Source organism: Talaromyces stipitatus, genomic scaffold (genome assembly GCF_000003125.1).
Source record: "Talaromyces stipitatus ATCC 10500 scf_1105507295487 genomic scaffold, whole genome shotgun sequence".
Taxonomy (NCBI): Eukaryota; Fungi; Ascomycota; class Eurotiomycetes; order Eurotiales; family Trichocomaceae; genus Talaromyces; species Talaromyces stipitatus.
The window spans coordinates 1,006,085-1,028,397 of record NW_002990120.1 but is presented as its reverse complement, the minus strand read 5'-3'; the positions used below and the strand labels follow the sequence as shown (position 1 = coordinate 1,028,397).

The window sequence follows — 22,313 nt, the reverse complement described above, 5'->3', positions numbered from 1 at the left end:
TACTATCAATAAAAGTCGTCCATCATTTATCCGCATTCCGAGTCTTGATCATCCTTGATATCGTCTCCTTGCACTGCTGAATATTCACTCCATCCATAACCTCATACAATGAAATCATCTCTTGTGTGCATTCAATAACAGCCTTGATATCAACCTCGCTTTCCGCGAGCCACGCAATAATCCTTTGAATCCTCGGGTCAGGTCTTGTCGCTGTTGTAGTATTTGTACCGCCCGAACCCAAGGCGGAGAGTGTTGCACCCAATCCCGCTTCGCGGAGAGATGTAGATATTGGTGGATTGTTGTTGGCCACTATGGCTCCATGGCCGTATGGGTTGCGGTGAGTGCCTCCACCTCCACCTCCACCACCACCACCACCACCACCGCCGCCACCAAACAGGACTGCGAGGAGAATGGCCATTACCGCGATGACATGCGGTGGATAGAGAAGTGGTAGATCGGTCTGGTACTGATCACTGATTAGAGTTGTGGCATGGCTGACGTCCTCTGTTGTTAAGTCTAGAACTTTGGTCAACTCCAAAACCGTGCGGTATGGATGGTGGACGATTAATTGCGAATGCATCTCTGATATGAGATAGAATTCACATTCTCCAATCTTGCCGGGGTCGTTGGTAATAAATTCTTTTAAGGACATGTCAGCGCATTCGATACCCAGGAGACAAGGCCATACATACCCGGCCATAATTGTCGAGCTTCGCTGGTCACAACTCGGATATGTTGAGGGCATTCTTCCATCTTGCACGCAAGATAGAACGCCGTGACCATGACTAGGTACGGATTCGTCTGTCGAAAATCGACTTTTGTATAAAACCTCTTCATGTAGACTTGAGCCGTTGAAATGGCTTGTTGCCGCGAATGTGTAAGTTTCGCAAGTCTACATAACTCTGTATATTCTGTCAGTGAAATGCTTCCGGGCGAGTAAAAACACAAGCATACCTGTTTTCAAAAATATGTTGATGACTCTCATATCAGGAAGCTGGATTTGATGATCCGGGCTATTCGCTTTCAGATTCTCTCGGACCTCTGCCAGACGTTCGCGAGTAAACATCCAATGTCGACGTTGAGTCGACACCCAAAAGTTCGCTGCCATGGGCACATCAATCAACAGACTGCATTAATTGTGCTATACATTTGACACCACAGACTCCTCCTCCATTATTGAGATGTTGATGTGGTTGGACGTATGGATGTCGCCACCTGGTATATATCCGCTGGCTGGTCACTTGATGTTTGGATAAATATATGTATCTGTACTCGCGGAAAATGCAAATCCTATCAAACCCAATACTGTCCAGCAGCATTCACTCTCGGCGGTATTCTCCGTGGTATGGTCTTCAAACGACCTGATGAATGTACAAGACTTGATGTTTGCACATTGAACATTAAGGCGCCGCTCCCAAAGAGGAATAGCGCGATATTTCTAACCCTGACACGCTGATTGGGCAAAACAGCCGTGATAAACCATAGCGCCGACCATTCCGATGACAGTGTTTTAGTCCTGCACTTCGGCATCATATCCCAAGGCCAAAGCACTGAACCACCAGGTTCATGTTCATATCCCTCAATTCCCAGAGATCCGATATAACAGAAAAAGGAATCTCGGCTGCCGCCCCTAGCGCGGCACTCGTACATCCTCTAGGCACACCCAAAGAATGATTGCGTCGACTTCATGACAACAATTTTTTCCACCCTCCGCCCGCGAAGATGCCACCCCTCGAACACCCGGACAGGGTCGACAAGTTATGGGAGATTATCGACACCCGGAGACAGGGTTCTGTTGACTTTAATGGCTTGAAAAAGGGACTTCGCAGGATGGATCATCGTAAGCGCTTTCTCAATTTCCTTGTTTCTGTTTGCTGTTTACTTGCGCGCATGCCCCTCCAAGTAGAGGTTTTTAGTAGAGGCTCTAGTACAATGACTGACAGTTTTGGTATTTGCTTGCTCGTTCGATCATACAGCTCTCAAGAATGCAGATTCTATGCTTCAACAAGTTTTCAAAACGGTAGATATGAACGGCGATGGTCGAATACAATACGGAGGTACGTTACGCCAAAGCAATGACGTCGCGGTGCGAAATTTGACGATTTGTTCAACACTACCTACAGAATTTCGTGACTTTGTCTCGCGTGCCGACGAGGCGTTGTGGGAACTATTCAAAAGCATTGATCGAAATCAAAATGGGGAAATAGACAGGGCGGAATTGAGATATGCGTTTTCAAGTGCGGGGATCACAGTGTCGAGCCCCGTGCTTGATGAATTTCTGGCTCAGATGGACCGAAACAATGATGGGGTTATAACTTATAATGAGTGGAGGTACGATTGTTCGCATGTGGTTTACGACCTTCACTGATCAATGCAGAGATTTCCTACTCTTCCTACCAACTGAAGATCACGACCTGCGTACCGTGCTATCATACTACAAGGCAACGGGAAATCTAAACCCGGAAGGAGACGTCGACATCGGTGATTCTCGACAGGGTTTAGGTATTGGATTCCCGACCCAGTCTCATTTCTTACTCCATGCCCTCGAAACCGCTCTGTACTATACCCTTCAACTTCCGCTCTCAATAATCTTGAACGCTGCTCCAGTCAACCTGGTAGCTGTTGCATATGCTGAAACGCCCAATGCTGAGCAGCCAGCCTCCGCGGATCTGGTCGTGTTTGACAGGGATGGTGTTGATCTTGATTATGATGAGCTCGAGTGGCTTTCTGTTTCCAAACCTATAGCTATGTGGCTGTCAGTACGCTCGTATGAACTGCAGTTGACCGACATCTTCCCTCACTTAGGTTACTTCATCGCCGGTGGACTTGCTGGCGCCGTCTCACGGACAGCTACCGCGCCCCTCGACCGTCTGAAAGTTTACCTCATCGCCCAGACTGGTGTACGCAAAGAGGCTGTCCGTGCGGCTCAGAAGGGTGCTCCTGTGAATGCCGTGCGGAAGGGGATCAAGAGTCTGGTCGATGCGATGAAGGAGTTGTGGAAAGCCGGGGGCGTTCGGAGTCTCTTTGCAGGTTGGTTTTTTATGGCTAGGATGAACTTCAGCTCACTATTGATGCAGGGAATGGACTCAATGTTGTCAAGATTATGCCAGAATCGGCCATTAAGTTCGGTGCCTATGAAGTACGTTTCGCCGGCCTTCTTTTCGAATGATCCTGTTGACATTTGTAGGCATCGAAACGCGCATTCGCTCGTCTTGAAGGGCATAACGACACAAAGAAAATTAAACCCACTTCACAATTTCTGTCCGGCGGGCTTGGTGGTATGGTAGCTCAATGCTTCGTCTATCCGATTGATACATTGAAATTGTGAGTGATTGAATCCGCAGCCAACTTCTGAAATCTAATACTATACAGCCGTATGCAATGCGAAGTCGTCCAGGGAGGAGTTCGAGGCAACAAACTCATAGCCGAAACTGCTCGAAAGATGTGGCAAACAACCGGTGGCTTCGCCTTCTTCCGTGGCTTACCTCTCGGTCTCATGGGCATGTTCCCTTACGCCGCAATTGATCTATCAACATTCGAATACCTCAAACGAAGACTCGTTGCCCGCAAAGCGCGACAAGAAAAATGCCACGAAGATGACGTACCACTAAGCAACTTCACAACTGGAGCCATTGGAGCCTTTAGCGGTGCTCTTGGTGCATCATTTGTATATCCACTCAATGTCCTGCGAACACGATTACAAGCACAGGGCACTGTGCTACATCCTGCAACATACGATGGCATCATAGATGTGACCCGGACGACTTATCGTACTGAAGGAATCCGTGGGTTTTACAAGGGTATTACCCCGAACATGCTCAAAGTGGCACCAGCAGTCTCGATCAGTTACATAGTCTACGAGAACGCGAAGCGATTTCTAGGATTGAAATAATCATATCCAGTCATCCTCTTTCCACCATTTTTTTCGATATATACCCTTGTTTTTAATGAGTCGCCATGTCTCCGTCCTGCCATACATATTACATACAGATTACAGATCTCACCCATGATTTGTGACGAGGACAACTACTGTGTCTATATACACTCGCGTCTCATCCCCTGTTCATTCTCGGCTCAGTCCACGTTGTACTCTACTGCACTGCATGCATGGTAAGGGCGTTTTTTATTGCATTCTTTTCATCCGTTGGATAAATTTCTCAATTTCTCGTTGCTCCCCATGTATTTCCTTTGTTGAGATGGGTACAGAGAACAGAAGGGGAAGAAGATATACATAGAGATTTGAAAATGAGTTCTTACTTAGGTAGACTTGATACAAATCATCCAATTCAATTCAATTACGTACATATAGCTGTCATATTAATCATATTAGATGTTCATCAGTGAAACCAAAGACAGATCAAAGTTTAACAGCAGCAACCTCCTCCCCCTTCGGCAGAACATCCGGTATAGGTCCCACCGGCGTAATCCCAAACGGATTAATCTGTCCATGCGACTTTGTATAATGTTTCTTAATATGCTCAAACTGCGTCGTTTCGCCAAAGGCCGGGATATCCCAATACAAATGTCGCACCCATCTGTGGATAGCGGGGTATCCAGATCTGATATCGCGCAGATTTGTCTTGAAATGTTGCACATACACGGCATCGAAGCGGATGATTGTGGTATAGAGTCTGATGTCTGATTCGCTGATGTGATCGCCGTACATGTACTCTTTACCACTGGCCTGGCGACTGGCGAGATGGGCCTCGACTTTGTCGAGAGCAGCGAAGAGTGTGCGTACGGCTTTTTCGTATGCTTCTTGTGTGGTTGCGAATCCGGATTTGTACACTCCATTGTTGATGTCGTTGTAGATCCAGTCGTTGGAGGATTCGATTTCGGCGCGGAGAGATTCCGGGAAGAGGTCGATTTTGGCGTATTGTTCGGGGAGGAGGGAGTCGAATTCGTGGTAGAACATACGGATTATTTCTGAGCTCTTCAACCCGGAAAACAAGATTAGTATGATTGCATTTGAGGGATAGGAGAGAGGGGCTAACCTCGTTGGAGACAATGCGCTTTGTCTTGGTGTCGAATAATGTCGGCACGGTGAAACGTCCTGTATACTCGGGATCTACGTCAAAGTAGATATCGCGCAGATGCGTGAACCCAGGATGAATAGGGTCTGGACGGACATTCTCGCCGGGAACGTTTTCGCCTGGGGTAACGAATCGCCATCCTACCGATCATTAGTTCTCATATTATATAGCTTAAGAAGATAGGATACGCACCCTTCTCAGCCATATGCCAATGCACAGCAGTCACAGAAATGATGTCCTCCAATCCCTTGAGTTTGCGCGTAATCAATGTTCGATGCGCTACCGTCATCAGCTACCCATTCCGACAAGCATAATAGATGAAAGAAACATACCCCATGGACAAGCATACGAAACATAAAGATGATACCGTCCCTTCTCGGGCGGAAACTCTGCACCAGGCTCGCTGGAAATGAAGCTCCGGAATTGCGATACCCCGCGCTTGAATTCGCCGGTCTTGGAGTCGCGAGATACCCATTCTGTGATGGGGTTTTTGTTTCCTGTCTTTTTTGTTGTTAGCTTCTGATTTGGACAATTCACTATACTTATGTCGATATGCGACAGCGATTGATAGATCCCTGAGAGCTCAAACTACCCCGCCACTAGATGTACATACCGACATGGTTCTAGTTCCGTAGAGAATTGTCGCTGAGATTGATACTGAAGCTTTATTTGAGATTGCGAATGCTGTTCTCAATCGTAGTAGTGCAAAGGACATCAACGTGATAGCTGGAGTGTGTGTGTTGTAGAGGTAGGACGTGGTAGAAGCTCAAGATGATCTCAGCGGGAAAATGAGAGCTATTTATACAAGCTCTGGAAAGCCTAAGTATAGCAAAACGCTTTGATGGAATGGATTAGAGATCATTGATTATTCAGCTTACTAACGAATTTAACTCACTTATTCTTTTGAGCGATGCCATCAACATTTCCTGCTGATGTCATCATCGTCTGATAATAACTAAGTTATATCCGTATTTCCGTTGATTATCAATAACGATAATAATGATACGTATAGACAAGCAAACTGAAATGAAGACTCTATATGTTATCCAAGGTTTGATACTGATAGTTCTTGCAAATCTACTTTCACTGAGCGGTTCAATTTCTTGACCTTTATCACAACTTCACCATCACATACGGTATCTCAACATCTTCTTCCGTCTGATCTTCCGCTGTCACCTCGAATATCACGTTCTTTTGGTGCTCCGGAACAGGCTTCTTGCTAATATGTTCCACAAGTTTAGACATCCTATAAAATTGTTAGCGAACATCACTTTTACACATATTCATCGATACTCACTTCAATGGCAAACGATCCTTCAGCTTGGATGGCGGGTAGAAGCTGGCATATAGCAGGCTGACTCCAGAGCTGATCATGGTGACCTCCAAACCAAGGTCTGAAAAATGTTTTAAGAAATCCTGCAATGGAATATCGTCCACCTCAAACCGATCCCACAGCTTATCAATTGTCACTTCACCATTCTTGCCCTGATATTTACCCTTGGGACTCGCAATGGGTTCACTGAAACCGAAGAATGGCAGTGCCAAGTTCACGAAACCGTTCTTGTACTTCTCAATGTCGGTCTTGCCGTCAATGATCTTGTACAATTCAAGGACAACTAGACCAGTGACTAAAGCAGTCGTAGTTGCAATAGCCGGAATAATCTTGCCAGCAATGAACTTGGTCTTGTGTCGGTCCGCTTGTGGGATATCGTAATTCTCAGCACGCAAGTTGCTTGCCGCAGTGATAAAGTCAATGTGGTAATTTGTGTCATCATCCTTCTCAAACTCAACAGGGACCAAGCGGAATCCAGCCAAGGATTTTGGCGATGGAAGAGAAGCAACAAGTTTCTGAATCTCTTCGTTGTCAGAAGTTCCAGCAGACTGAGCATTGGGGTCAGGATCGTTATCATCAGCCTGGATCTTGACATTCGAGCTGGGCGTGAATTCGGGGATGATCATGTCGTCAACCACCTTCTTGAAGTAGTTCTTGTCTGTTGTGGGAGGCTTGATTCCATAGTTGAATGCATGCAGATTAGCACCAGCAATAATGAAACCCAGATGAGTAGGGTTCGAGCTGTCAAACTTCAATGGAGTAGGGGCACGCTTTGGACCAGACCAGAATGGTTGTCCCGAGGATGTTGTAGAATCGCGAGGGAAGTTATATAGCAATTGCTGAATAGCATTGTTGTATTGAGCCTCAAACTGGTTGCGCGCCCATACAATGCAGTCGTCAAAGCTAAGCGGCTTGTCAGTCACCAAGAAATCCCGGAGGTTCTCGAGGGTCTGTTTCTCATTTCCAGCCTGTTTAAGTGTCTGCTCAATGTAATTCGGCTCCGAAAGATAGAGGTTCACACTCTCAGGAGGACCAACGAAGTACGTCTGGAAAAGATCACGAGCCCAGGCAATGGTATGCTCAATGCGGTTAGGGAAACTCTTCAAAGTGCACATAGGAAATGACTTCTCAGGGGGATCCTGAGAGCTGGAATAAGATTCTGTAATGTGAGGAAGAATGACTTGAGTATTTCCCTTTGTACCGAGAGTTCCACTCTCAAGAAGTGGCTTGCGGAAAAAGACACAACGACGATCGACATAAGTTCGGGCATCGACATTATCCAATGCATTAGTGACGATGTCAAGTTCGCTCCAGAACTGTTCGTTGAAAATATCTTCCGTGTCGGGTCCAACACGATCACGGAGTGTTGTTATTTTCCCATTCAATTCCGGATTCATAGCCTGGACCGCAGCAGATGCACAGTCACTCTTCAACATGCCAACATCCTTGGGACGGAAAAGGAATTGACGGTTAAGGTTACTCTTCTCAATCTGATCCATGTCGGTAACTCGAATTTTGCCTTTGGGCCCAGTACCGAGACCAATCATAGCCCAATTTTTGAGCATCTCGCAACCAATAGCGCCAGCTCCAACCAAGAATGTGTTCAGATTAGCAACCTTGTCTTGGAACTCCTTTCCAAAGACGGCGATTTGGCCATCGTAACGGGTACCAAGAGGCTTGCAAGTCTCTTCGGAGCGAGTCACGGATTCTGGCAAGGATTCCAAAGAGTCGAAATACATCCACTGAACAACAGGGTGGAACTTTCCGGAAACACTCTTCAAGACCTCCTGGGCAGCAAGACCACCGAAGAAAGCTGCAAGGGGATTGAGATCACCACGTGCTTGATAGCTGAGTTCCCTGATGAGTTTATCGTCCAGCTCGACCTTATCCTCGGTCTGGCCTGCCAAATCTTTGGAGATCTTCAAAACCTCTTCCGCGTCGGCTTCATGGTGCGGGCGAGGGAATTCGCCATTGTGCGTTTCGGCAAATTGATGAAGAGCCTGCACCCCAATATGCAATTGTTGGGGGCGTTCAAATTTGGCGAAATCGGAGATGAGAAGTTCTGGTTTCTTCAATTGCTCTCGTAGAGGTTGAAAATCGAGGAATTTAGGCATCTTGACTTGTGTGTAAAGACCACCTCCCTCGTACTTGCCGAGACCGGAGACGTCGCCAATAGAAAATGTATAGGGCCCTTTGACGGTAACTTTGCGTGGATCATTATTGTTGAGGCCTTCCATGCCTTTAACTTCTGTGAAAGTAACGTAATCGCCATCCTCTAAACCGTGTCGGGTCTCATCAAGAGCCGAAACCAAACCAGTCTCATCAATGTCAGCAACAATACCGCTCACTGGATCTTCACCAGTAGCGTCTCCAACCGTGAAATTCTTTCCGAAATCGTTGAAAATGTACCCAAAGAGACCGAATGTATCTGTAATAACAACGTAAATACCATTTTGATGGCAATAGTCTGCAATCGTAAGTTGGTCTTTGAGTGAGGTGTTGGTGAGTACGACAACCTGGAAGCGTTTCAACTGTGATAGATCGGCGGTCAGGTTGTCCGACTCGTAGATTGTAACGGGAACGTATGAATTCAGTTCAGCGACGCGTGGTGCGGTCACATCGGCACGTCGCTTGCCAACATCCTGCGGCTGTAGGAAGAATTGTGAGGAAAGATCAGAGATGGCGACGGGAGTGGGATCAAAAAGTGTAAGCGATTTCACACCGGCCAGTGCAATGTTTTTGGCTTTAAAGTGTTAGTGTCTATGAGTGACAGTGATTATCAGATTCACGACCTACCGATTTCAACACCGAGACCTTTCAGACCAGCAATGAGGACGTTGGAAGATCCCATGCGTTTCATGGCCTCGTGACCAAGGACGTACAGCTGCCGACTGTACAGAGACTCGTCAATGTCTCCATGCTTGATAGCCTCCACAGTTTCCTGTGCTTTATCGAGCTGCATCTTCCCGTCCTGACGTTTTGTTAGCCCCACATATCATAAAATTTCATTAGATGTGTTTAAGATAGAATATAAAATCTGAGAGGAAAAGAGCGAATATAACTATGCAAGGTGGCGTGCTGAGTGCTCTGTCATCGTGTATTAGAAATCAACATACCGTCATGATCTTCTTATCCGGCCGAGCGGCGTCTTGGTCGGAGGCTTTGCGTTTCTTGGTTGTTGCAGTGTCAGGAATATCGGCGTGAGAGTGAATGTTGAAAGACGTATACGAAGAAAGCCCTGCCTAGTGACAAGGCTTTCCTGGAGCTTGAATGTTGTACGTAGTAAAGTTGCTCGTCTGTTCAACAGCAGCTGAGGGTTGGAGCCGCTTACTAACGCTGAGAGGGAGTCGAGAAACGCGATCAGATAGGGAAAAGAAAGCAGCTGGGGCCCTGCTGCAGTGTGTAGAAGAGAGATGAAGAAGATGAGAAGGTAAAAAGATGTCAAGGTGAGGTTGAAGAAGAGAAGAGAAGGAAGGTGGCAGTCGACGTAAGAGAGGGCACTACGGATGCTGATTGGTCAGCATTTATTATCAGCCCCGCTTGGAGCCTGAGGCATCATTTCAGGTAGATCCCCCGCCAATTCTGTTTCTCCGACGCATTTACTCTCCAACATAGCTCAATGTGTCGATAGAATCGGATGTGTTGCAGATAGCAGCTGACTTTTACTCCTGTTGTTGTGGAATCATTTGTGTTTCCATGCTCGTTGATCTTGGTTGATCACCCATTGTTCCATTGTTCCATTGTTTTGACCGCTTCGCGCCGTCGCGTCGGCAACCTCAATTATACAACAGACACAAGCATCTAATGGCAATGGCAATATCCAACGCTCAGACGGAATAAACTGACCGAGGCCAAGAGATACTGCTAAAGGGCAGAGATGTTCATAGCGGTGTGCTATCCATTGACAAATTGTCAAAAATGCTCCATGAGATCCTCCTCTCCCTCTCGGGCCAACCCTCACCTCTTCTCGATCTAGAGCTTGAACCCAACGGCGCGTCTTCAGGTCCATTCCCTCTGCTGTCACCACCGGAAAAAGCGCTGCTTGCGTCACTGGCTCGCCTAAGCCGACTGCACGCATCTCTACGCACCCATACCGCGCGTATATCTTCATCCCACAACTCCACAGTTTGCCGTGCCGTATCTAGTGCCATATCGATTGAAGGACTTGGAAAATTTCAGAAACAGATACTTAATGTTGAAAGAGCAATTCTATGCAACGACAGTCATTACGTCGGCGGATATGGCATTGTACCGCTCTCGACGTTGGTGACGGAATTTTCTCCTTGGATACGGAGGCTAGAATGGTTATGGGGGGTAGCGTGCTTCATATTACCTGAAGCTGCTGCAAAGTATGCAACAACAACAACAACAGCTACCAGTGGTGCCAGTCTGATTGATTATCTCCGCTCGGAATCTCAGACTGGTTACCTCGATTTGCAGGAGATAGCCTTACAACTCATCAAAGCCGCCGAAACAGCCTGGATGCGACAGCTGTCCATGTGGCTTCTGTATGGTGAATTACCTACATTTGGCAGGGAAGATTTTTTTGTACAGGCGGCTGAGATAGAGCTTGAGGATGATGAATTGAGTTATCCAAGCAGGAGAAATGTTGACTATGTTTTGCGTGACGACTTGTTGCCGAAATTCGTCTCTGCCCCGACGGCATCTTCAATCTTGTTTATAGGAAAATCTTTAAATCATATCCGCAGCCAGAGAAACCGCTCAACATCCGACAATGCGACGGGTTCAATTACGGGTATCACTTTGGAGACAGACCATCTCCGACAATTGTCGTCTCTCAAATCGCCAATCTCGACTTCACTCCTTGCGAATGCTGTTACAGCTATCAGACTTTCGGTCTCGCAAATATCCTTGTCGAAGCTATTACCGCTGCCAAAGATTGTCGAGATTCTATCTCTAATTCATGACTTTCTACTTCTTGGTCGTGGTGAGTTTGTGACATCGCTCGTATCAAATGCAGATTCCAGACTTCAAGCACGCATGACTCGACCTGGCGGTACAGCTTCTGGGTTAGATGGTGTTATGATTAAAGAAGGAGAAGTAGCAGCAGCGTTAGCGCAGACATGGACGGAACTATATGCTTTGCAGAGCGAAGAGGCTCCGGTGGACGAAGAGCTAGACCTTGCTCGAGAATTGCTGAGTCTATCTATACAACCAACAAAAAAGGCCGATCGTGTAGCAACACCTCAGGATAATGTGGGCACGAATTTGACGACAGGAATTTCTTCAATTTCGTTTGCAGATCTCTTATTTCCAACTGAAACTGCTCTGTCTCTCAAGATTCAGCCACCTATTGATCTTTTCCTGTCTAACTCGGACATGTCAGTGTATTCCACTATGCATTCATACCTGCTTGGTATTCGCCGCGCTCAACTACGATTGAGTAGTCTATGGAAACATACAACCATGCGGCGTTTACATCCGTCCCCTTTAGGACCGCCTCGAAGCAATACCCGTGGTGGTCAATATCATTTGCAGTCACAGCGGCAAAGACATAATGCGCGAAGTGTTGAGATGCGTCAGGTGTGGGCCACCGCAAGCGCCTCATTATTTGTGCTTTCAGAAATCGGAGGCTACTTACAAGGCGAAGTGATTCAAGAATCATGGCAACACTTTCAGAGCTGGCTCCAAAGGGGTGTAAATCCGACTGGGATTACTTCTCGACCAGCATCGCAGCACGAATCAGTAATACCGGCATCAAGGTTAAGAGGCAGCTTTGCGCAACTGAAACAGTCTAGACCATCAACAGCAAATTCAACGGCGCCGGCAGTAACTCAGCAGCATGATCCTGAAACCATCACAGTCGCACATCGCCGCTACCTCTCTTCCCTCACACAGTCTCTTTTCCTGACTGAGGTTCCATTCACTAGCTCTCTTAGATCCTTTCTCACCAGCCTCGACCATCTCATCGCTCTCGTTTCTCGATTGGAGACTGTCCAACGCAATCTCGACTTGGAAGCGGATGAAGGCGTCGTAGATGCCTTGGCAGACTATGCCAAAGAAGAGCGCACGATCAAAGATGAATTGCAGGAAGCGCACGAAGCCGTTCAGACTAATATCAAAGATATCATTTCACGCCTTCGTGATATAGACGATAACCGATCCGTCGATCAGGGGCATAGGAATATGTTTGAAGCCACGGAATCCGGTGTAGAAGATCGTAATATGTACATTCCACGCAAAGCAGCGGGAGTTAATCAGTTGCTGATGAAGTTGGATTTTGCGGGGTTGAACGATAATCCTGTATTTGCTGAGGACGGTGATGATGGTGATGAGGGGGATGTCGTCCATGGTTATGATTAAGTCTGCTTTCTGCGCTCGAGTGATAACGTGCTAGCTAATGTATGTAGATACCTGCATGATATCAAACAACAAATAAATCGTGATTATGTAACGGTCTGCGTGTATGAATATGATACATGGTATAACATGAACGATAATACAAGTAGAAGGATAGGCACCAAAGATAAAAAAGAAACGCCATCTCGCCAAACATGCTCATCCGAATGCGAATTGCGCCTCGACGCTAACATATTTACCGTCGCCGAAAACAAAACATGAGAGCTGATTACCAAGCAGTATGTCCACCATCGACAATTAGATTACTGCCCGTCATAAACGAACTGGCATCACTGAGCGCAAACAAAGCCGCACCTCTAAACTCTTCAGGCGACGCGAGTCTACCCAACATATTCTCCGCCTCCCAAGTCGCGCGCGCAGAAGGATTCTTCTCGAAGACCATCTCAACCATAGGCGTGACAATATGCCCCGGAGAAAGACTATTCACTCTTATCCCATGCCGACCCCATTCCATCGCCAGACATTTCCCGAGCTGAATAACAGCAGCCTTTGATGAATTATACACCGGCGAAGTCATCCCCTTGTTCGCAATCAAACCACTCATGCTAGCAACCAATAATATGGACCCGGGACATTTGTGCTCAAACATTTGCTTTGCCGCTGCAGTAGCCGAGTTGAAGACACCGTTATAATTGATTGCCATGACTTCTTCGAGTGCCTTTTGAGAGTGGCCGATTGCAGGGTGGAGATGGTTTATGCCGGCGCTGCAGATTATGCCGTCTAGACGTCTGTTTTGAGAGGAGATTTCGCCCAGGATACTGTCTACGTGTTCCTTGTCGCGCACATCGATGCGCGCGTAGTGCATGCTCCCGCCGTAGGAGGATTCCGTGCGTCGTTTGGCGGCGTTGAATTCGTTGTCGGGCTTTTCGAGGCGGTCGAGGCACCATACTACCACGCAGTCAGTCAGCTTTAGTTCTCTGGAAGAGAAGAAAGATGGGGAGAAAGGAATACCATTCGCGCCGGCTTCCATCAAAGCTTCTGCCATGGATAACCCTAAACCACGCCCACCGCCTGTAACGGCTATCACGCGTCCTTCAAGATTGAATTCGCGGAATCGCTGGGCGTTCTTCGTCCCAAATGCCGGAGGCAGCTTTGTCTGGATATGATCCGTCGCAGAAGTGGGAGGCGTTGTGGATGTTGACTCCGTTCCATAATTGGAAATAACCCGGTACAGGAACGGGATTAATTTGTGCTGAGACAACGACAATGCCCTGGGGACATGTTTTATCATCGATGTCCTTTTCAAGGACGTGCTGAGTGCAGAAGACATTTTCAACTTACAAGTCAAACTATGGTAGATTGGGAAAAGGATGGATAATAAAGTCAGAGTCTGGGAACACGCCTCCCTTTATATACTGATTTCCTAGGTAATCGGCTCGATCCGTGGATATCGGGTGTAGTCTACGTAGACAACATTGCCGCAAGCAGATAGATAGTATCATGATTGAGGCAAAAACCGGGGTAATCCATGTGTCGTCATACATTCAAAGCCATATTGCTGACCTATACTCTTTTCTTTTTCCTTACCTATGGAGTAGGCACAACTCGAGTCATGAAAGTAAGATGAAGGCATCGTGAACACTACCTAAGTATCATGGGAACGCACGGCCGTCCAATCACAATCCCTTGAATCTCTACATATACATTCAAGAATCTTGTTTTATTCTTTCGTCCAGAACGGTTTTGGCAGTGACCTAAACTGAAGTCAGCCAAGCAAGCTCTCGGGCAAGGAAATATTACCCCGGCCTATCGTCCCCAGACCAGAATCTGACTCTATCGATATGTGAGTATGTGAAATGTATTTCCCCGTGTTTTTCTGTAAATTTAACGGGGATGCTGATCCTTTCTTTCCCTAATTAGCGTGCTCCATACTCCAGAACATCGGGCATGGAGATGTGGCTAATTTGCGTGTATGACTGTCGCATTGCGTAAACTATTTTAGGGTGTCGGTCAGCTGGGATTCAGCCCGAAAGGCTCGACAGGGGAGAGAAGAGGGTGATTGGACGGGGAGTTGGAATTCATAGTTCATAGGATATGATATATGACGGCGATATATATGTATGTATAAAGGAAAGTGAAATAATATCATATGACTGGTCATACACCAGTGGTAGTTCTAGAGTTAGCCCTAAGCCGCCGGCAGTGGTGGCGTCATACATTGAATGCTGTCCGAACTGGGAATACAGCTACTCCCTGAGTCGAGACTTTTGTTCTCTTCTTAGATTATGTTATAAATAATAGTTAGAAGTATCATTGATGTGATTTAATCTTCTTTATAGTATACACTTGAGGTCCGCATTCCTGCGATCCCGGCCAAATCAGGGCAGACACCAGGCATGCCTAAAGCGGTAATGCCGCATCTGTCCAGCCCTAAACCCTAGTTTATCTCAATCTCAGTGGCTACTGTGCCCTGATCAAGCCGACTTTCACCCCATTCCGGCTCTCTGTAGTAAGCCTAGTCCGCTCAACATATTCTCCGACTGGATCTCGGTTCTCCAGTTTCTCAAACTCCCGCATCAACCGTACAAGCACATAGGCATTCTCTGTCAGTGTGATGTCCATGCCTGGACAAACGCGTCTTCCGGCAGAAAACGGCATATATGTCCAGCTGTTTTTCGTCTTGATAAGTCCATTCTCGTCTAACCAGCGCTCAGGTCGGAATTCGTCGGCGTCTTCGCCCCAGATTTCCTTGTCGTAGTGCATTGCGCTGAAGATAACGTGTACATTGTCTCCTTTGGATATGAATATGGGAGACCTGCCGTCTGGACCGCCCCCCGTTGGGAGAATGCAGTCCTGGGTGCATATACGTCGATTGCCAGCTGCGGGTGAATGGAGTCGGAGACCTAGAAGACGATGTCAATCAACCTTTATACCTTAGGCCTCAAAATATATTTACAGATCAACAGGATCTAACAACTTGCTCGACATACTTTCATTTAGCACTGCCTGCATATAAGGCATGGACCGAAGGCCATCCCGAGTTATAGGACCTTGTATTGCGAGGACTTTCGCTCTCAACCTATCCCATACATCAGGGTGTCTGGCGAGATAAAACAAGCAAGCACTGAGGCTGACAGACGCCGCATCACGAGCCGGTAGAAAGATATTAAGAAGTTGGTTACAAATCTCCTCTCGATCGCCGAGACTCTTGACAAGTTCATCAACGATGATGTATCTGTTGGCGTTTGACTTGACGTCGTGGTGCTGTCTTTGAATAGCCTCGTCAATATATTTCATAACTACCGCCCGGACGTTATTTGAAAGTTTTTGGAATGTTGTGTCCCAGGCAGTAAGAATCCATAGACGGCCAAGAAGGATCCGAATACCCGTTCTCTTCAACACTGCTGCGAAAGTGTCAAGAAGTTCGTGGGCGGATTCATCTGGCGTCTCCTTGAGAAGTGTATCTGTCGACTTGCCAAATATCATTTCTGTTGCGTGGTCAAGATACTAGAAACCGCTAGTCAAGGTCTATTTCGAGAATTAGTACAGGAAAGAAAAACATACCATAAGCTTAAGGAGACCCTGTAACTCGACCGTCGAGCCGTCCCGTGGCAGCCGTTCAAACATCCTATCAAGATGAACATCAAACGCACTCAGATCAGAAACCTGCGATCGCGAAAACATGGGCGCAAGGAGCTTGCGTGAGTACTCCCAATACTCTCCATCCGTCGTAAACACTCCCTTGCCCATGAAGCTGCTCGAAATGGGCAGACGCAACTCTTGGACACCAAATCTATCGAAAGATGTACCTAGAACTTCACGGATATTCTGTGAATCCATTGTCATGATCCTTCTATTTCCCCATGAGTTCACCTCGTAGGTGCGGCCCAGGCGGGCGAAGCGGTTGCGCTCGCTAGCCCAGGAAATCCCATCCTCACGCTCTTTGAGTTCCGTTAGGAAATAATCGAGGCCGAGGATTGGGTCTTTATGTGGATAGCGGGGTGGTAATTGACAGCCATGGAGACGACGTTTGACTCTGATACGAGCCCAGGAAAGAATTCGAGTGCCGGATAGAATGACGAGTAAGCCAAGCAAGACTGCTGTGCATATGTCGGCCATGCTGACGGACAGAAAGAGTGGTAAAAGTACAAGGAAGAGAAAGGAGGAGAAGTTGTGATGTTGGAGTCACACAAGGAAAGGGCCCATGGATGCCTCAAACTCAAGGCTGCAGATACCTTACAATTCGTGAGCACATTTGTATCTGCTCTCAGATATGACATACAGCTGAGTCCTTCACCTTCGTATGTGGTTCCTATTACAATGATTGACAAGATTGGAGGCCTAACAAACATAACAGGTCCTGACTGGCTCTAGGGTCGGTCGGTGATTGTAGGCGCGCCTAGTACTCGTTTTCTGTACTACAGTGCCAGATCTATTCGGCGTTCAGCACTTCGGCGGACTGTAAATACTAGAGATAACCAGAGGAGATGAGAAGATCGCAAACCGATCATACCTAGCTGAGAGCATAAATCTCTTCATTCATTATATCATATTTGTCTGCGAGTGACTAATTTCCTGACATCTTTCCAGTCAGCATGATTGAAAGACTCGACGACGAAATGCTCCCTTTGACCGGGGAAGAGCATCCAGTCAACCGCCATTGGCCTTGTTATAGGGTTACAGTCACACCAAACATGATTGCCATGCTTATTCTCCTTTGTCTCTCTGTTGTACTGCACGGCTTGTTTTTTACACAGTCACACTGTCCCTCTGGACGAAGCGGATTCGGTATGATCTACTGGATATTCCGGTGAACCGAGGCTAATATCTCATTTTCTTTGTTTGATAGCTCACCTGTCTGCCACACTATCTGTGCCATGGGTGTCCAAATCAATATACTTTGGGGAAGGGACAGAAGAAGACGCCGATCGTGCTTGGGACGCCATCAGTATCAATAATGGAACGCTCGCTCTGGATTCAGTATATGTTCAGGGAAAAGGGATTCCCCATGCACAGCCTTTTCCTTGGGATGGTAGCAAAGAAATATATGTATTAAATGGATATCATGGCATGCATTGTCTCGTAAGTACCCCCATTCTATTCTTATGGGCACTATTCACCATTGCCAATATCAGAAAACACTTCGAACCTGGATACGCCAAGTCGATCAAGGAATCCCAACAACCCAACCTGCAGGCCACATGCTCCATTGTCTAGACGCTCTGAGACAGGATGTTCAATGCTACGCAGACGACACGCCACGTTATACCGGCTTCCAGGAACAGGGGAGGTCCGGCACAGGCCAAGTTCGGAAATGCAGGGATTGGAATCAAATGGAAATCTGGGCTCAGCAGCATACTGCTTGTTGGAGATATATGCCTGAGTTGGAGCGAGAAGGGCGATCGATGCTGGAAGAATATCGATTTTGTCCTGATGGCTCGCCGTATAAGGAGAAGATGGAGGAATATTTTCGTAATGTTGGATAGTTTAGGTTCTGTTTGATAGAGTAGATATGTCTTTTAGCAGAATTTAGACCTCGAGAGTACGTGGGTAGCAAAATGTCGCTTGATATTCATCCAGGTAGGTATTTAAGGCTAACTCCCGAAAACTCAGTGTAATCTTGATTACTCCAACAACGCTCATCACGTCCCTTCAAAGACAATCAATCACTCCATTTCTAGCCCTTCTTTTCCAATTCCTCCGCAAATCAAAAGAAGCTTTGTACACCTGGCGCCCCCGTTGGCGGGGTGTCGATCGTTTCATCCGGAGACAAATTGCCATCTGAGGATGCCGCGTTTTCGTCATTTGGTTCTGTCAGGCCCTTGGTATCAGATCACTGCATCATTCATGGTTTAAGGTACAGTCAAAAGCTTACCGGGAATTGCCACGGCTTCGACGTGAGCAATGTACAACAAGCCTATTAGAATGGTGCTGAAAAGTTGGAAACGCATGGTGGGAGATAGTGGTGACACTGATTTCAGGAATGTTGTTCAGAGGAATGTTTCTCAAGGTAGCAGTGATACGTAACTCAAACTGTAGGTAGGACGACTGAAGTCGATGCATACCTACTTACAGAAGCTATTTATGTCGGATGATTGATAGCATGGAAGCCTATAGCTGATCTTGGGAGGCCTCAAATGCCACATCTTCGGATGGTCCACCCTCTGTTCCATCTATGTGTAACTTAACACATGTCCGACATGATGGTTAGTCGCCGACGTCGGTTATTCAGTGCTCAGCATTGGACAGTTGTCGTAGGTGCTTGGTTGCTCCGGTTACACTGTAGTTGACGTGTAGTTACACAAGGTAAAGAAGAAAAGCGTTAATGAATTCGAAGTCATGCGATTAGGAAGATTCGTCTTAGCTTTTGTATAATATTGACTCCTTATCTCCGTGTAGGGGTTTCTGTCGTTTCACTGCATCATACTTTGCGTGTCCTACCGAGACGTCCATGAATATGGAGCGATCCTCCGGACCATTCCAACTAGCCAAAAAAAAAAAAAAAAAAAGCAATATCATTGACCGGGCCAAGCTAAGCAAAAGACGTCCACTGGCGAAGAAAGAAAGAAAGAAAAAGAAAGCATCTTGGTCTTGATGATAACGCCGAGAGCAGATGATTCCATATTGGCGATCAAACCTGAAATCGTGAGAAATGTCAGCACCAACGGGCAAGGAGTTGGGGGTCGCTTATGCGACCGCCGGAGAAGTATATGCAGCTGCTGTCATCTTGCCTGCCTTGGGGATAATTTCCTTAGCGTTTCGTTGGTATCAGCGATATCGTCGGCGACAAGGGATTGGTATCGATGACTGGCTTATGGTACCTTCGTTGGTTAGTCTGGGGATTCCGCTGGTGAAGGTCTGGTAAATTCTAATCGTTGAGTAGCTTTTTACAATTGGCATGGGCATTATGCTATGTATTGGTCAGTGAGCGATATTATCTCGGCTCGAGGGAAGAATCTTATATGAGTTAGGTGTTCATGGAAAGGCCATCGGCTATCCTACTCCCTATGAGCCCAACTTGACCCATGAAGAGAAGATGTACATTGTCAACCCGACTATCAGATTAATGGGAGTGGTACGTACAGCCATTTTCTAAAGAATGAAGCACTGAAACTCTTCTCAGGTACAATTCGTGGTCATCTTTCTCCTCGCACTTGCATCTGGATTCCTCAAGCTCAGTATTATCTGCCTCTACAGACGTATCTTTGTCTCCGTGCTATGCGGATCTATTTTCGACTGGATCACCATAGCAGCATTGGTGATTGTCGCTGCTTGGATGGTCACTTTTGTTGTCGCTACTACATTAACATGTGGCGTCCATGTTGCAGTGAAATGGGGCAATCTTGCAGACAAGAACCAATATTGTGGCATGGACCTGGATATCGGTAATGCGTTTGTGATCAGCGATTCAGTTACAAATCTCTTGATATGGCTGATGCCAATGCCGATGATATGGAGGTTGCATATGAGCTGGCGTAGGAAACTAGCTGCTGTAGGTATTTTGATGATTGGATCAATGTACGTGCCATTAATACGTCTTGTAGTATGAGGGAACTACTAATTCTGATAGTTCTGTCATTGCATCCATCATCAAGATTGTCGTAGGTCTTGAAATCGCTGGCGGTGGGTTAAGTGCAGACGTTGACGAGGACTGTATGTTGTCTCTTGTTTTTCGGGTATCCCTCCGACTGACTGTTTCCAGTGACCGTTTCAACAATCCTATATTGGTGCATGATTGAAGCCGGTTTGGCCAATCTTGCTTCAAATCTACCCCTCTTCCGAGGGTTATTCAAAGATACTTCATTGAACGGCTTTTTCAGCATCGTTCGGAGCTCAATCAGTTTATCATCACTACGTCAATCTTCAAATAGAGACTCGAAAACTGAAGAGCAAGATTCTACTAGAGTATAGGCTATATAATATATACTCTCGTTCCTGGTGCCAGATTCTTACCTTAGGAATACCACATTATAGCGCACTTGAAAGTTACTGCCACGTAGGTAGCAACAACAAATCGATTACCCAAGAGTCTGAATATTTACCAAACGAAGCTTTCTGCTCAGGTAGTTCTTCTAGTCGTGATCCAATTAGCCAGGCGGTTCTAGTAAAAAGGAAACATATCGAGCTCTACTCTGTTTCTTACTCTGGTTCACTATCCATGGATCAATTGAGCGCTTTTTCAGCCTTGTGCTTCTACTAAGTCAGGCAGATACTTCTGTAAGTTCCTCGATTTTTCACGGTGACGGAGCACACCATAAATTCTATATCTTCCTTATCTAGGCACACTTTTCATTCCCAATTTTACTTTGCATCAGCCAAATAAACCCTCTCTAGCCGTAGATCTGTATCTCCCCAAGAGTCGACAATAGCCATTCCCTGCTTTCTCTGTGCCTCAATCTCATCCCATGTCCAGCTGTCCCCTATGGCACCGTTGCCGGGTTCTTGACTGGGTATCCAGCCCGCCTCCATAAGGAATAAATCGGGTCTCACGGTGATGCGACCCTTCTTCAAAATATATTTTGACAGACTGCAAGCATACAGCTTCTTCTTGTCCTTTCTGTCAACAAACCAAGAACCAATATACAACCATCTCGTGTCCCATCCGAGGACTAGAGACTCAACGTTATACGAGGTATACGCGCCAATCTCCCGCTTGAAGGATGTATAAGTGGCACCGAGTATGAAAGCAGGAGATCCTTGAACCTTCTCACGCTTCTGTACACCATCTCGACCTGTGTACTCTATTAGCATGTTATCCATAGGCCAGGCGGGTGCTAGAAGGCGCCCCATTAGCTCGGCCCGGGAAACATCCAGGTCTATAAAGTAGGTAGAATTGGATTTGTGTAGGTTGATATCGATCTCCGTGAGCGGGGCATGAGTCGAGTAAACTGTCGGCTGGAACAGTGGATGTTCTTTGATTGAGCTTGACGAGCTGGCTTTCGTGACGATGGCCAATCTCCGAGACTTATTGTCTGCTGATGGAGATCGAACGGTCTGCCGCAGCTGAGCTTTGAAACTGGCACGGAAAGTAGATAGAACCCGCCATGCCCAAACCCCCGGCATGGACTTGAAGTTCGTGAGAGCAAATAGTATAATGAAGAATAGTAATATTAGCCATCCTACATGGCTCCCAGATGTAAACCAGGACGGAGGCCACTGTTTCCGCTCGAAGAGAGAGAAATTCATTGTTTGATTCTGCCTGGCATAGTAACATCAAAGGTTTAAATCCGCCCCGAGACGGTAAGCCGAGATGGTACAATTTCCAGGTACGAGGCTACCGTAGTATGCGAAGGGTAGAAATTTCGAGAAATCCCTGAGCCCCTGAAGAAACCTAGATTTGGAATGGCTATTGAAGTAGTTGAAAAGCTAAGGAAGCTTCTTCTAGGTCTGGAAATAGTCTACTACTTTATCAGGTAGAACCAGTACGTCTCGGCTTTAAAACAGGCGCAGTTTCCGGTGGTTGAGAGACCACTGACGGCGCATTCTGCTCGTTGTTCCTGCATCCATATTGAAGGCTCGGAGAATAAAATCACTCATAAGACAGTCCGCCCCAACAGGGAAACCTGCATATATGAGAGAGCACATCGTGATAACGGCCGCTCTTAAAAATCGGCACGTAAATCGGT

The 22,313-nt window shown here is 46.7% G+C and overlaps 10 protein-coding genes across 12 annotated transcripts, besides 1 other annotated feature; 4 read left to right on the top strand and 6 right to left on the bottom strand.

Moving 5' to 3' along the window:
* Window positions 1-22: 22 nt before the first annotated feature.
* On the bottom strand, window positions 23-1,108 carry TSTA_055770 (C-type cyclin (Fic1), putative; the record flags this gene model as incomplete). Its single annotated transcript, XM_002487143.1, has 3 exons — window positions 23-639; window positions 693-902; window positions 955-1,108. The coding sequence occupies 3 exons, from the start codon at window positions 1,106-1,108 to the stop codon at window positions 23-25; spliced, it is 981 nt and encodes a 326-aa protein (XP_002487188.1).
* Window positions 348-392: a microsatellite.
* A 614-nt stretch (window positions 1,109-1,722) lies between the features above and the next one.
* Window positions 1,723-4,197, top strand: TSTA_055760 (calcium dependent mitochondrial carrier protein, putative; the record flags this gene model as incomplete). Its single annotated transcript, XM_002487142.1, has 7 exons — window positions 1,723-1,840; window positions 1,977-2,057; window positions 2,124-2,331; window positions 2,378-3,030; window positions 3,078-3,139; window positions 3,188-3,324; window positions 3,373-4,197. The coding sequence occupies 7 exons, from the start codon at window positions 1,723-1,725 to the stop codon at window positions 3,890-3,892; spliced, it is 1,779 nt and encodes a 592-aa protein (XP_002487187.1). The 3' UTR covers window positions 3,893-4,197.
* Window positions 4,198-4,260: 63 nt separating this feature from the next.
* On the bottom strand, window positions 4,261-5,822 carry TSTA_055750 (cell wall biogenesis protein/glutathione transferase (Gto1), putative). The gene is made up of 5 exons (XM_002487141.1): window positions 5,647-5,822; window positions 5,366-5,534; window positions 5,226-5,312; window positions 4,995-5,173; window positions 4,261-4,933 (listed from the first exon to the last, which is right to left on the bottom strand). Exons 1-5 carry the CDS (start codon window positions 5,746-5,748, stop codon window positions 4,358-4,360), a joined length of 1,113 nt encoding a protein of 370 aa, XP_002487186.1. The 5' UTR covers window positions 5,749-5,822; the 3' UTR covers window positions 4,261-4,357.
* Window positions 5,823-5,941: 119 nt separating this feature from the next.
* On the bottom strand, window positions 5,942-9,488 carry TSTA_055740 (poly(A) RNA transport protein (UbaA), putative; the record flags this gene model as incomplete). Its single annotated transcript, XM_002487140.1, has 4 exons — window positions 5,942-6,279; window positions 6,331-9,109; window positions 9,163-9,337; window positions 9,483-9,488. The coding sequence occupies 4 exons, from the start codon at window positions 9,486-9,488 to the stop codon at window positions 6,147-6,149; spliced, it is 3,093 nt and encodes a 1,030-aa protein (XP_002487185.1). The 3' UTR covers window positions 5,942-6,146.
* A 491-nt stretch (window positions 9,489-9,979) lies between these two features.
* TSTA_055730 (gamma-tubulin complex component GCP4, putative) lies at window positions 9,980-12,766 on the top strand (the record flags this gene model as incomplete). Its single annotated transcript, XM_002487139.1, has 2 exons — window positions 9,980-12,679; window positions 12,738-12,766. The coding sequence occupies exons 1-2, from the start codon at window positions 10,285-10,287 to the stop codon at window positions 12,764-12,766; spliced, it is 2,424 nt and encodes an 807-aa protein (XP_002487184.1). The 5' UTR covers window positions 9,980-10,284.
* An 89-nt stretch (window positions 12,767-12,855) lies between these two features.
* Window positions 12,856-14,017, bottom strand: TSTA_055720 (short chain dehydrogenase/oxidoreductase, putative; the record flags this gene model as incomplete). The annotated part of the gene is made up of 2 exons (XM_002487138.1): window positions 12,856-13,635; window positions 13,699-14,017. 2 exons carry the CDS (start codon window positions 14,015-14,017, stop codon window positions 12,956-12,958), a joined length of 999 nt encoding a protein of 332 aa, XP_002487183.1. The 3' UTR covers window positions 12,856-12,955.
* A 955-nt stretch (window positions 14,018-14,972) lies between these two features.
* TSTA_055710 (cytochrome P450, putative) lies at window positions 14,973-16,994 on the bottom strand. 2 transcript variants are annotated; one of them, XM_002487136.1, is made up of 3 exons: window positions 16,252-16,994; window positions 15,678-16,194; window positions 14,973-15,590 (listed from the first exon to the last, which is right to left on the bottom strand). In XM_002487136.1, the coding sequence occupies exons 1-3, from the start codon at window positions 16,804-16,806 to the stop codon at window positions 15,148-15,150; spliced, it is 1,515 nt and encodes a 504-aa protein (XP_002487181.1). In that variant the 5' UTR covers window positions 16,807-16,994; the 3' UTR covers window positions 14,973-15,147. The 2 variants fall into 2 exon arrangements, with proteins under 2 accessions (XP_002487181.1, XP_002487182.1); XM_002487137.1 differs by having other exon boundaries at window positions 14,973-16,194.
* Window positions 16,995-17,167: 173 nt separating this feature from the next.
* TSTA_055700 (uncharacterized protein) lies at window positions 17,168-18,927 on the top strand. The gene is made up of 3 exons (XM_002487135.1): window positions 17,168-17,475; window positions 17,537-17,769; window positions 17,823-18,927. The coding sequence occupies exons 1-3, from the start codon at window positions 17,283-17,285 to the stop codon at window positions 18,171-18,173; spliced, it is 777 nt and encodes a 258-aa protein (XP_002487180.1). The 5' UTR covers window positions 17,168-17,282; the 3' UTR covers window positions 18,174-18,927.
* Window positions 18,928-19,276: 349 nt separating this feature from the next.
* On the top strand, window positions 19,277-20,730 carry TSTA_055690. Of its 2 annotated transcripts, XM_002487133.1 has the most exons (6): window positions 19,277-19,516; window positions 19,571-19,607; window positions 19,659-19,762; window positions 19,811-20,205; window positions 20,258-20,340; window positions 20,390-20,730. In XM_002487133.1, exons 1-6 carry the CDS (start codon window positions 19,340-19,342, stop codon window positions 20,596-20,598), a joined length of 1,005 nt encoding a protein of 334 aa, XP_002487178.1. In that variant the 5' UTR covers window positions 19,277-19,339; the 3' UTR covers window positions 20,599-20,730. The 2 variants fall into 2 exon arrangements, with proteins under 2 accessions (XP_002487178.1, XP_002487179.1); XM_002487134.1 differs by having other exon boundaries at window positions 19,571-19,762.
* A 258-nt stretch (window positions 20,731-20,988) lies between these two features.
* TSTA_055680 (uncharacterized protein) lies at window positions 20,989-21,873 on the bottom strand (the record flags this gene model as incomplete). Its single annotated transcript, XM_002487132.1, has 2 exons — window positions 20,989-21,753; window positions 21,811-21,873. 2 exons carry the CDS (start codon window positions 21,871-21,873, stop codon window positions 20,989-20,991), a joined length of 828 nt encoding a protein of 275 aa, XP_002487177.1.
* Window positions 21,874-22,313: the final 440 nt, after the last annotated feature.

Bases quoted from the DNA above. Each gene is read 5' to 3' on its own strand.
- TSTA_055710 (XM_002487136.1), bottom strand. From the start codon at position 16,806: ATGGCCGACATATGCACAGCAGTCTTGCTTGGCTTACTCGTCATTCTA. The intron at 16,195-16,251 runs GTATGTTTTTCT...AGCGGTTTCTAG, and splicing joins AGGGTCTCCTTAAGCTTATG to TATCTTGACCACGCAACAGA. The intron at 15,591-15,677 runs GTATGTCGAGCA...ATCGTCTTCTAG, and splicing joins GCAGGCAGTGCTAAATGAAA to GTCTCCGACTCCATTCACCC.
- TSTA_055700 (XM_002487135.1), top strand. From the start codon at position 17,283: ATGATTGAAAGACTCGACGACGAAATGCTCCCTTTGACCGGGGAAGAG. The intron at 17,476-17,536 runs GTATGATCTACT...TTTGTTTGATAG, and splicing joins CTCTGGACGAAGCGGATTCG to CTCACCTGTCTGCCACACTA. The intron at 17,770-17,822 runs GTAAGTACCCCC...TGCCAATATCAG, and splicing joins ATCATGGCATGCATTGTCTC to AAAACACTTCGAACCTGGAT.
- TSTA_055690 (XM_002487133.1), top strand. From the start codon at position 19,340: ATGTCAGCACCAACGGGCAAGGAGTTGGGGGTCGCTTATGCGACCGCC. The intron at 19,517-19,570 runs GTTAGTCTGGGG...ATCGTTGAGTAG, and splicing joins GGCTTATGGTACCTTCGTTG to CTTTTTACAATTGGCATGGG. The intron at 20,206-20,257 runs GTACGTGCCATT...TAATTCTGATAG, and splicing joins ATTTTGATGATTGGATCAAT to TTCTGTCATTGCATCCATCA.
- TSTA_055750 (XM_002487141.1), bottom strand. From the start codon at position 5,748: ATGTCCTTTGCACTACTACGATTGAGAACAGCATTCGCAATCTCAAAT. The intron at 5,313-5,365 runs GTATGTTTCTTT...TGATGACGGTAG, and splicing joins TTCGTATGCTTGTCCATGGG to CGCATCGAACATTGATTACG. The intron at 4,934-4,994 runs GTTAGCCCCTCT...TCCGGGTTGAAG, and splicing joins AGCGCATTGTCTCCAACGAG to AGCTCAGAAATAATCCGTAT.